The sequence below is a fragment of the Trachurus trachurus genome, assembly GCF_905171665.1.
Source record: "Trachurus trachurus genome assembly, chromosome: 16".
In the NCBI taxonomy this organism is placed as follows: Eukaryota; Metazoa; Chordata; class Actinopteri; order Carangiformes; family Carangidae; genus Trachurus; species Trachurus trachurus.
Genome location: NC_139902.1, coordinates 28,965,869 through 28,979,174, shown reverse-complemented (window position 1 = coordinate 28,979,174; position 13,306 = coordinate 28,965,869). Strand labels below are relative to the sequence as shown.

The 13,306-nt window shown below is 41.4% G+C and overlaps 1 protein-coding gene across 1 annotated transcript in view; it reads right to left on the bottom strand.

The window, feature by feature from the left end:
* Window positions 1-13,306, bottom strand: part of ascc3 (activating signal cointegrator 1 complex subunit 3) — a 190,123-nt gene that overhangs the window by 140,860 nt on the left and 35,957 nt on the right. The window contains exons 6-8 of the mRNA XM_083989923.1: window positions 10,385-10,580; window positions 9,592-9,727; window positions 6,884-7,009 (exon numbers count right to left, since the gene is read on the bottom strand). Of these exons, the coding sequence (XP_083846049.1) occupies window positions 6,884-7,009; window positions 9,592-9,727; window positions 10,385-10,580 (458 nt within the window). The remainder of the gene's footprint in view (window positions 1-6,883; window positions 7,010-9,591; window positions 9,728-10,384; window positions 10,581-13,306) is intronic.

Below are 13,306 nucleotides of genomic sequence, written 5' to 3'. Positions count from 1 at the left end.
CTAATACACTGTGAAAACAACAAGAGCAACAGCGTAGATATGATTAAACCATCCCTTTTATCAATTTGTCATGGCATGAGACACATGCACACCCATTCGTCCACACTCACTTACACACTCACACATTTACCAAAGCTGAATCTTGTTTATCATTATGTCCATTAGCATGAGTGACAGGAAGGTTAAGGGAGATGAGCAGATACTAGTAACTAGTTTGCTGAAGTGTGAAAAACTGCGTCTGAGGTTTATGGATATCATACTTGAGAGCCTTCATAAACAAAAAGGCCAAGTTCAGAGAGGCAGTGACTTTTTGCTCTGCTGCTTCTTCACCACTGATGCAGTAATGATGGATTACAGAGTCTAGTTGTGCAGACCGGTTGGGACCAGAGCCCATCAAAGAAGGCAATGTGTGTGGACTCTGCTGGAGTATTCTTCATCCTGCAGCCGTAGTTCTTTCCCAGGGGCCACGGCAGAAGGAAGAGCCTGCTTTTCCAGCCTGCTGCCCTCTAATACAGCCCCAGTGGTGGGCTGGGTAAAGCCTGCTGGAGCCTAAGGGGAGTGAATGCACCAGTATGAGTGTGGGTTTGTCAGTCAAGGTGTCAGCCGGACTGACGGGTCATTGTGTCCGCTGACAGCCGGCTGAGAGCTACAGCAATTCCATTAAGAAGGAACATCACTCACCGGCCATTACAGCCACAGTCCTGTGCTGTTCACTCAGATGGAGGATAACGGGACTTTATATATATATATAAACACACATGCGGGGGCATCAGAAATGTCTCCTGGCAGCAGACAAGTCCTGTTGTTCATACACATTTACTTCAAAATGCCAGGACATGATGTGCAGACCTGCAAGACTTACCCATTGCTTGAGTTGGTCTTACTATTTTATCAAATCTCAGGCCAGGAACTTCCCTTCATTCAACCTGAAGCCTAGTGAGCCCTGTGATAGGTTCAACTTTCAATATGTGAAAGTAATACAAGTCATAAGGGTCATGATTAGGGATGCACTGATCCAGCTTTTTTCGATCCCAATACTGATACCGATACCTGGGCTTAGCGTATCGGCCAATACCCAATACAGATCCAATACCACAGTTGAATTAATAACCTGTATACCTGCATGCTTCACGTGCTGCTGATCTCCGACGCGGATCTATTCACCTTTATCTTTGTGATACGTGTCACTAAAATAGAAGTGAATAGATCAGCGTCATGGATCTGCCCCATTAACCAATGGCCGATCAGCTATTTAGTCAATATCTGATCCCAATATCAGATTGTTGCAACCCTTGTCATGAAATGTAAGGATCTTAAAATACAGGACAATATTTATACCAATACCAATTACTTTCTTAATCCCCAAAGGGAAATTAATTTGTCTGACAGCTCATCGACCACTTGCAGAAGAATAAAAAAGCCTGACGGCTGAAGGTACAAAGGATCTTCTTTCCGTCCACCACTGCTGCTTTCTTGGTCAATCAAGGTGCCATGAAGTGGATGATCTGAGCCGTCCAGAATGGCCTCCACCATCTTCAGTGTCTCTCCACCATATGCCCAAGGGAGTCCATCAGGGAATCATGACTGAAGTCTCCAGATATCATTAAAAGCGCCTCAGGATGTTTGGCCTTCATGGAGAACCTCAGATGGAAATTCAGCAGAGGCCGTTGGTGAGAAGACACAAGTATTGTTATGATTTGGAAAAATGTCTACTTTCTGAGTCTTCTTCACCAATATCTCTGGCTCATCACTCTTGATAGGCAGAGACTAGACTTGACATTTCCTATGATGACTGACAGCAGAAAGGACTTCCAGGCCTTTAACCTTTGCACCACCAGCACGGCAACCACAAAAGCACCTCTTCATCTCAGCTGGAACACTGACACACAGAAGTATCCATCAATAGTTGACAAAATATGACAAAAACTTACAAAAACACAACAAAAATAAAGCAAAAAGGTTGAGTAAAAACTCAGAGCTACCAGACTTTGCTGCTGACAGTTGAAGCGCATGTTCGGGAACATTATTGCTCTCATTCAAATATTAAAAATGTTGGTGTTTTTGTGAAGATGAATTGACCATGGTATTTTAATTTAGTTGATATCCTTCACACCTTTAACATTTTTACAGGTTCTCAGTGATATAAAGTGACTGAATGGACTTTGTTTATCTATAAATTGCACAAATAGGAAATTATTTTGTTTTGAACGCAATTATTGCTATTACAGGTTGCACCACATTAAGCCCCTTGGCCTTTTCGAAGAACTCTGAAGAAAAGCTCTATTCACAAAGAAAACAGGAGCCAGAGGAACATCAAGGTGAGACTGGGGAAAGCTCAAGATGTGTTTTGCAAACTCTGCAAAGTCCAAGCAAAGAAGAAGCGTAGCTATAGACTAAAAACAATGATGTACATAACAGCATGACAAGTACAGTTTATGCTGTTGGGCAGACAGATGTACAGTACCAGTGATACTGAGGAGGAGAGAGCAACTTCAATGTGAAAAGGGGTTTTGTATTGCACAGTGAATGCCAAACTAGATCACAGGCCTGGAGCAGAACAATGAAAAGTGAGAACAGCACCACTGAAACAAAGCAGAGCGGCCTGTGATGATGACTGAGTTAAGAGTGTTTTGAGTGGAGGAGGCAAATCATTTCACAGAGGCGGCTCTGAGATGCTGAGGACAAAAGGAAGTCTGGAAGAAGAGTAAAGCCTCAGAACGTCCTCTGATTGAGGATAAATCTATCCGAAGATACAGTCACATCTTCATCCAAGGAACAATTCTGGACAAACTAACTGATAGCACACAAATGACTGCATTGATTGAAACATTCACAGTGCTGCAATCAAATAGGAAGTGATGTGATTGCATCAACAGAAGCTGACTTACCTTAACTGAACTGAACTGAACCCCAGAGAGGCCTATTCGGTCTAGCGTGGTCTGACGTAGGTGAGCACAGCAACGGTTAGTCGACCACTATTTTGTTTTATTATATTCACTGCTACTTATCTTTTTAGGTCTTTATTTTTTCTTTATAATGTCTCTGATCACCCTGGTGCAATGTTTTTGCCTTCTATGTGCATTTATATGTATATTTACCTAGTATATTTGTTCTTTTTTTAATATTATTACCCCCTCTTTTATTGCCCGCTTGTTTTTTGTTTTGTTTTGTTCTTTTCTTGTTTGTCTGTTTGCTTTCCCCCCTTTTTTCGATAGCCATAGAGGAAATGTTCATGTTCATGTTTGTTAATTGAAAAATAAAAAAAATAGAAATTAAGAAACAATACAACAATTTTGAGTTTGTTGTTCTCAAAAAGCATCAGGTTATGTGAATCATGACTCACTAAGAGCTCTGAGAAGATTTACAATCAAGATTTGCTGACTTGTAAAGCTGACAGAGTCATCTCAAAGAGTTTCCATCTTCATCGGTTTATAAATGCAGATAATTCAGTTCAAAGTTTGTAAGGTGTTTGTATGTGTTTCTGTGACAGTGTCATTGTTTTGTATTTACATTCTGACACTGTTCTGTATGTATATTTTTGAGACCTGTGAGTGTTTCTCGTGGCTGTATATTATGTGAAAACAATTCTCCTGGAAAAGACAAATAAACGTAATCTGATTTGATCTAATCTAATGCTATCTAATCTAATCTTACCTCTCGAGAAGTGGGCATGCAGATAAGATAGTGTTTGCCATGATGTGATATAAAGACCTAAAGAGGCCACTGCTCCAGAAGCGGAGGAGCCCACTTGGACATGGTAGTGACTCTCTCACATGGATGAGGCCATCTGTGGCGGTTAGGGCGTCTAATTAGTCTCAAAACTGTCACACATCAAAACCCGGCGCATGATGATACAAGCTCACAGAATTATTATCCACAAGCAGAAATCCTCCCTCACATGGGAGCGTATCTGCTCCACGTGCACACAAGTAGTCAAACAAGAATGAGGCTGTGTGATGAGCGCTAAGTCCTGCTTCCCACTCACACAAATGTCAAGTTGACTTTTGAGACTCTGGAGGTGGAGACGGTGGTCTCTTCTCCTTTTGTTGGTCAGCAGCACAGTAATCAGACAAATACTGTATGTGTGGACACAGGGAGACAGGTTAGGGGTGAGGAGAAGCTCAATGGACAGAGAGATCCTCTGGGCAGCTGTGGCTCAGGGGGAACAGGAGGTTTTCTGCTAATTAGAAAGTGGCTTGTTGGATCCCACGCTCCTCCAGTCCATATGTTGAAGTGTAGGTAACTCACTGACCCCCCCTAAAAAAAGTAGGTAAAAGCCAAAGACCAAACAAAAGTAGCTGAGGGACGACTGATTGTCCCAGAGTGAACCGGCCAGAAAACTGACTCCAACTCAATCAAACCTGAAAACAGCTGTTTATTCACGTTCACGTCTGAGAGGAACAGATCCAGATGTGCAAAGCTTGTAGTGTCAAACCCAAGAGGACTGAAGGTTACACAGGTGCTTCAACTAGGAATACGCATCTGAATACTTTTGTTAATGTGATATTTCAGTTTCTACTTTTTATACATTGGGAAATAATCTGACTGAGTGTAAATCAAATTTTAGCATGCAGCATAACAATAACTGGAATAAGTGAGGGGGTCTGAAACTTTTTGAACACTCTGTCTCACTTTGACCACACATGGTCCAGACCATGGATGTTCCTTATACATTTCTATATCTAAATTTACCATTTATACAAAAATATGTAACATTAATTGTATCTGTAAAGTCACAATTGTAAAATGATCAAATAAATCTAGTAAAGTAAAAGTAGCTAGGTATTTATTAATAAAATGTGAAGACTTAGTGGCTTTAATCTTACACAGCACATCTCAGGTAACTCCGTATATTCATAATTTCATATTTTAATGATGGATAATGGAATAATTAATCCAGTATAACATATATTTAGTTTTATGACACTAGACTTAGAAAGGCTGATACATATACGATATATACGATATATATACACACACCCAATCCCCTGATAGTGAATCGGGAGTAAGGAATAGTGAGTGACTTTGGACACAGGGCCGGAGTCACTTCTGGTTGCCAGGCAACCACACGGTGACGATAAGCCGCCTCTAGTACGTCCTTCTCTCCTTATCACACTTCTCCTTTTCTCTTTCATCTACCTGGAGCCGGAGCGGTCACTCCTGGGCTCCACGATTATTGTCCATGCACTTGAGAACTGTATAATAGTTTGATAATGAAGTGACGCTTCAAGGCAAAGAGGGGAAAGAGGAGCTAAGTGCTTTAAGCAAGCTGATGCTGATGGATTCATATGGTCAGGGTCGTAATTATAGAACATGTGCTCTGTATACTGTATATAAAACATAATTTTAAACTGAATTCATTTATTATTTTTATTACTTTTAGATTCTTAGGACTTTTTATATGAGTTTTTTTTTAAATTGCGTTTATTGTTTTAACTCATTGAGTGCCAACCACGTAATTTCTCGTTTTTCGTTCCCATGCGTTGAGTGCCGAAAACGTAATTTTACGTTTTTTGCTTTTTTTTTAAATTATGAAAATAGACACTTTAATACACATTATATGTAAATTTGGGGACTCTACGACGAGGAGAACTGAAATAGATGACGATCAAAGTCACATGACAGCTCATGATCTGGAAGTTTTTATCATAACTCGGCTTCTGCAAACGAGTTCTGCATGCAGATGCAGCAGCTGCTCTGCTCTCACCCGCGCTGCTGCTCCAGCTGCTCGAGCTGCTCGGAGCTGAACCAGGAAGCTCTCAGCCGACAGTCCGCCCGGTCTTCACCTCGAGCAACACCGTGTCCTCCCCAAAGTCCTCCCGCAGTAAAATCTGATGGTCTCTGGACCAAAGCAGACCGGCATCACCGACCCGTACCACAGAAGGACCGCGACCACCGGCGGGACCGGTCTTCCCGAGCCGCGGTGGCCGACTGACCCTCACGCTCCGCCGGGAGAAGCTGTGACACGGCACGGTGCGTCTGTGTTATTGTTGTTTAGTGGCGCCCCCCCCGCCCCCGATGGTGGTTTTGTGAATAGAACAACAACTGTTGTATATATTTATCTTATACGAGCCCTTTGATCCAGAAATGCGAGTGTGAGAAGAGCGACAGACACAAACAGCGCACCTTTCATAAAAGACGCTCTATCTCCTTTTCTAGAAAAAAAGGAGGGATTTTGGTGAAACCCAGCCATGTTTAGCTTGACTTTTCTCAGGAACAGAGGCACGTAGAAACAAACGGTTTGTGGCCACTTGAAGCATTAAGATAAACCTTTCAATTGAGCCACAGTATGTGTTGGTGGCAATAATATAGAATACACTGTGGCTCTACATAAAAAGTCAAAAATGGTCTAAATTGCCGGTACACTTGACTAAAACTTTGGAAAGGAGCGCGGCACTCAATGAGTTAATAGATCTTTACTGAACTTTCATTTTGTGCAATATTGCCATTTCATTCCTTGGAATTATTAATTATTATGATATATATTTATATCTTTATTTTATTCTATGCCATTTACTTACTTTATATCTTATTTTCATCCCCTCTCTAGTGTTTTTCCAACTACAAATTGCAAACTGTTGGGTGTAAGATAGTGTTTCCTCAACGTTTTTAATTCCTCAATGTTTCAATTTTACGTGAAAAGAGCGTTTGTTTTTGTGTGAATGTGCGTAAAACGTACTTATTTGTTCATTATTTCAACATGTGAAGCAATTTGGGCTGCTTTTTATTGTATGAAAGGTGCTCTGGAAATAAAGTGTGATGGACTGATCCTGACTTCAGAACCATCACTGTCACCCTTGAAAACCAGTACTCACAGACAGACTCACACACTCATAGTATATGGAAACACAGTGTACGAACACACACACACAGTGGCCCCTACCTCATCTAGTTCAGGGATGTAGATGGGTTTCTCTTCAAAGCCGATCGGCATGGGTTCGTTGGGTGGGATCTCCACCTCTTCATACATCTTATTGTTGTCTCTGCGGATTCCCTCGGGGAGCAGCATCTGAATGTCACACACACACACACACACACACAAAATGAAAAATAAAGAAAACCTAAATGACCTCTGTGGTTCAAAATGCACAGATTTAAAAAAAAAAAAACACATACTCAAACTTGGAAGGACATACAAAGTCACCAAACATAGTATAATCTGAATTCAGCTGTTTCCCACTTTTCCTCCATATGCTCCTCGCTCCCCTGAGAGTACGGAGCAGATCTATCACACTTTGAAGGTCTCGTCATCAGCGCTCATTTTGAACACGTACATAAATGTGAAGAACTGCATGTTAACAGCCCAATTAAATACAACAACAGAGCAACACAACAATGGAAAGGTGCCATAAATCCCATAAAAAATCCAATAACTAAATAAATACTAAGGTTGTGGATTATAACATGATCACAGCAAATGCAACTAAAGTTTAAATAAACACCACTAGGTGGGAAATATAGTATGACTGGACAGTGAATGTGTATGTTAATGTGCAACATTGAAGACTTAATTAAAAACTGTTGCAGAACTGCTGTAAACAACTGACATCATCGTTGTATTTGCATTCTGCCTACTGTCAGCCAGATTCAGCTTCTTTATCTGTTTGCTCCTCTCCTCCTCCTCCTCCTCCTCCTCCTCCTCCTCCTCCTCCTCCTCCTCCTCCTCCTCCTCCTCCTCCTCCTCCTCCTCCTCTGTGTGCTCACATACAGTGAATTTTAATACAGCTGAGTTTTCCAATAAAGCTGTTCTCATTTTCAGCTCTGGTATTTGGAGCCATTCAACAATAACACACTGAAGGAGAATACAGACTTCTCATGAAATAAATTGAAATATTTATAAACTAGGTCCGTAATATAAGCATACAGCTTGGTGCTATCTATGAGACAGTATGAGGTTATTATGGGAATAACTAAATGCACAATGCACAATTAGAAATTGCAAACTTAAAAAAAAGTGATGAAGAAAAATTCAAATGTCACAAAAATGATGTATGCACTCATATGAGGTGTTTGACAAAGCAATATTTCACTAAAACAAGATGAAGGTAGGTGCTGGAAATATGTCTCCATATTTAATTTAAATGATATTACAGGAGAGGAAACCTCAGCTTTATTCACAGGATATAATTCATTAGAAACACAGACTCATTCACTCACTGTGTTTTGTCAACTTATCTAAAACTGATTTGTAAATTTCCTCTGTTGTACACAAAACAATCGAGTTTACAACCGATAAAATCAATCTGGTGCTCATGTCTGTGTCTTTGAGAGAAGTGCATGAATAAAATTGTTATTCTATTAAAGGGATAGTTCAACATTTTGGCAAATTGGCCCATTGCAATACTCCCTATAGTCATAGCAGTAGGTTCGTTACCTTTAATTGTCGGTGCAAGCTATTTTTAGAACGGCGGAGCAGAGCCACGAGCTGCTCAGAGCTACGCTACGGAAGCTAATGGGATTTCTTGGTTTCCCTCATCAAACTCATCAAATACACAATCCAACAACTCCAAAACGCTCTGGTGGACAAGTTGTGACCTGCACATTCACCACGCTATGAGATAATAACACAACGTTACCAGACAGAGTTGCTTTAGAGGGAAATTCATGCAAAACCGATGATGCATGTTGCCTTCAGGGACAGTTTTTCAGCAAGCAGTCTCTGAATTTCCCTCTAAAACAACTCTGTCTGGTAACGTTGTGTTATTATCTCATAGCGTGGTGAATGTGCAGGTCACAACTTGTCCACCAGAGCGTTTTGGAGTTGTTGGATTGTGTATTTGATGAGTTTGATGAGGGAAACCAAGAAATCCCATTAGCCTCCGTAGCGTAGCTCTGAGCAGCTCACAGCTCTGCTCCACCGTTCTAAAAATAGCTTGCACAGACAATTAAAGGTAACGAACCTCCTCCGAAGACTATAGCGATTATGGCAATGGGCCATTTCCCTTTAACATGTTCTGGAGATGTACATAATGAAAATGCAGAGGAAAAACTTCGCAATGTGGGCTGTTCCAGACCAAAACTGATCCACTCTGACACATGAACAGAAACCAGAGAGAGTTTCTATCACACTCAAAACTTATGGAGCAGATTGTCATTGACAAAGCCAATAAATCAGAATACAGGCCAAGATGGTGCATGTTGCGTTTTTGAATAATAAATCTTCTTGAAAAACATCACTGTACGCTTCTGCACTTTCAAGATGTTTCTTTCTTTTTTTTTCAGTCCATCATAGGAACAAAACTGATATCGCCCGGTCTGACACCAACATTTCGTTAGACCGATCTCCCACAGTGTGACATGCAATGAACCTGCAAGATTGATGTTCTCACACTGAGTCTGAGGCCTTTACGGGTGTCAAGGAAGGATGATCCCTGCAGTGGAGATAAATCAACCCACCTTCCTCTGAAATACTTCAGAAAGATCCTTCTAACTAAAGACTTTTTCTCTTTCTGAGCATTTGAATTGTGTTGAATCTCCAAGGCTGAAGACACAGCACACAGCGGGCGCCGGGCGGGGTCGAAAACCTTGACGCTTCACACGCACACACGCACACACACACACACACATAGATTTCTCTTTTTCCGGCCTCACCCTGGCTCCTCCGACAAACGCAGGCGTCTTGGCCGCCTCTGCGTAGACGTCGTAGACATTGGGATACCGTATACGTTCGTACGCTCTCTCTCTGGTCAGGATGGGGTCACGCCGTGCCGTCAGAAGCGCCTGCTCCCTGGGCCGGAAAACACAGGGACACACACTTTACATCACACACTCAGGAGAGGAGAGTTACTGTAACATAACTGGATATTCAAGATGAGGCACAAGAGAGTAGGCTACTGGGAGTTTTCAAAGTAAAGACAAAGAAAGTGAAGGAAATCAAAAACGTACTCCAAAGTAATTTCATCAAAAATGAGCACAGTGTCTCATCTGCAGAAAAAAAAAAGAAAAACACATTTTTTTTGCTTTAAAAATAAATAGTGCAGTTGACAGATGATTCAGATGAAGAAGCAAAGATATGAGGCATTATGTTCCTTTCTAAAGTGGCTTACCTCTCTACTAATCTGTTCCTGCACACTGTGCTGGATTTGGCCATGCTAAGTTTTTAATTAAACAGATCACTGCTCCTTTTTTTTTTCCATCCTCTGAAATTAAATTTTCAGGAAAATCCTCTACAAGAAAAAAAAATGTGGCAAGCTTCTGCATCATTGTGCCTTTTTTTATATATATATATATACCCCCCGACTTTTTAAAGCTTCAGCTGAGTCGTCATTAAAAATGCAGAAGCCTGTCGGTTGTGGTGTGGATACCTGAGAGGACAGGTGGAGACGAACAGACAGACAGAACAACAGGAGAGGGAGGAGGAAAGTCTGTAGATGTGATATTTTACCTGTGGACTCTCATCTCTCTGGGGTCGAAGGGCAAGGCAGCATCTGCAGCGTCGCCGTCATCTGCTCCTTTGCCTCTCTTCCTCTCTCTCTTCTCCCCCCTGCGGTACATTTTCATCATCTGCTTTTCCTGCTCTGACTGGATGGTCACCTGGCACCCGAACATGGGCTTCGTCATTTCCCCTTTTTGGCTCATATCTGGAGGAAACACAAACACAGACATGATGTAAATAGACAGCAACAGAGATCAACTGTTCTATGGCGGTAAATGGATGGATGTTGGATGTGAAGATCACACCTGACAGCATACTAATACGATTATGACAGCTGACCTCCTAGTGCAGAGAGCAATAGACCATATTCTGAAAGACTTTATTATAAAAAATGTATCAAAGCCTATTGCATTCAATTGGAAAAAAAACCCTCCAAAATCCTGAGAGAAGCTGCCACCTGCAAGTAACATTAAACTACCGTTGCTGCTCCCAAGGGTCAATCTCAAACCCAAAACAAAGTAAAACTGGATTAAACTAAACAAGCGGTCCACGTTTGCTTTTCATTAAATCAAACTCTCAAGAAAGGAATGAAAGCCTCTGTTGCTTTAAATTATTCTAAACTCCCCCCAAAAAACAGAAAAAAATACCACTCCAAAGAACAGAAAGAAAATACACAGAAAAACAAAGAGGTTTTCTTCTTTAAGTGAATGCAATACGCTCCCAGAGAAACTGAGAAAGGCCATACAAATAATTTCTCATTCCATTATCGCAACATAATGGATTTGATTTGATTTTTTTGTCGAGATCACCCAGATAACAAGAGCATTTACCCTTTATATCTCAAAATAACAGGAAAAATAAAGGATTTGGCAGACTTCGTACTATAATCAAGAAACAATCTAACTTTACGGTACAAAGTTTACCAGGATGTGCATTCATCACAAACGTGGAGTCGCCTGAAATTCAAATGGGGTCGCCTGAAATGTCTAGTATTTGATAAAAATAAAATAAAAAATACTGATAAAAATATATTTAAAGCAGAAGTAAGTGATATATTTGTGTTAATATAAGTCTTAAATAGTTATATCTTCCGACAGCAATCACTTACATAGAGTGTTTGGACCGAAACACGGGTCTGTCAGTCCCTCTGCTCTGCTCTGAGCCGAGGAGAAAACATTTATCGTATCCTACAGTTTTTATCCAATGAGGAGAGAGAACGGCATGAAGGGCTGTGTGTGCAGCCAAGGGACGCCGTGAATGTGGTGACGTAGGGACGAGGACTGTTATGGTGCGTTCAAGGAAACTCGTAACTCGTGTTTTTCCGACCTGTGAAGTCGTACCAGTTCGATCTGGTACGAGTTCACCGGTCGGAAGTTACGAGTGGCCGTTATAGTGACTTTCACAGGTAAAACAGGTCGGAAAAACACGAGTGGGTTGCCTGGAACGCTACAAAGTCGTAAGTTGTGACTTGAAGCTGTAATTTACGGTTTCAAAAGCCTGCCTGGAACGCAGCATTAGCCAAAACGACCGGATCGCTTACTTCTGCTTTAACTAATTATTATTATTTTTGAAATTATGATTAAACACACCACACACAATCTTAAACAACAGTATTCTATACTTTCACTTCCTCAAATATATATTAAGTTCAAATAAAATGCAGCATATAAAAATATCTGAGTCAAGACCGAGACCTTGAGAGGGTCCAGGCCGAGTCAAGACCAAGACAAAGGGGGTTAGCGTTGGGTTAGACCGAGTAAAAATGTCGAAACCAGACAAAGACCGGCCTCTAGTACCACAACACTAACCAATATACAGAAGCTTTATCAGACACATCTCTTCCATGTCCAGCTTTAATGGTAACTTTCTAAAACCTGTGAAAGGATTGAACTTCCCCCTCTAAATCTCTTTTTTTCCATTGGTAACAGAACTATTTGGGTCCAAAAGAGATAATCTGTAACCTGTAGATATTTGAAGAGGCTTCTCCAGCTCTGACTGCCTGTGGGAAGGGAGAGTCCCACGGATTTATCGTCTGTGGGGTCGTTATCGAGGCCGCTGATGTCACTTGTTTCGTTAGAGCTCCTGGCCGTTGTAACGACAGTCATTAGAGTCATTGGGGTCACCCCAGGCCAAGTGTGAATGGTTGTTAAATCTCCGGGGAAGGATGAAGGGATGACAGTGTAGGTGGGGGATAAGTGGTGTCGCAGACCTCCTCCTTTGTTGAGTGAAGGCCAAACAGCTGTCAAAACAGCTGCTCCCGTTATTTTCCATGTACAAGCCGCACACCCTGCAACCCTTCACTCCACTGTTCTGTTTCCAACATCCTCACCTCTGATGCAGAGAAAAGGTTTTTTTTTCACCTTGTACTGTCTCCATCACGGTCTCTTGTGTTCATACCACAGAGGAGGAGGGAGTACTGTTATAATAAACAGCTAGACGATCCACAATGGCTTCATTACAATGACAATCGATGCGTTTAAATGCACAGCTAAGTCGCTCATAGCTCAAGTTGGGTGTCTCATCGGAGTTCTGTCCTTGTCCCAGTTTTACATGCAACAGGGGAAATCGAATAGTTGACCAAAACATGTCAGCTTCCTCAACATTAGGTGGCGATGTGCGTGGATTCAGTGGGATATAGAAAACAACTGGATAAATGAGTCAGGTGGCAAGCTGGTATTTGGAACAGCGAGAACATGGAGAGTCTGACAGGTTTGTTCTTTTCGTACATACATAGCAAAGATGAGATGCACGCTATCCCTTGTGGTTATGACGATTTCGCAAGGCAGATTAGAACACCGTATACTTTTGGAGAGCTACAACAATAGTCTTTCTTCTTTTTTTTGTATATTCTTTGGGCTTTTTGCCTTTAATTGATAGTGTAGTGTAGTGTAGTGTAGGGCAAGCAGGCAGGTGGTGCTACTGGAGATAACT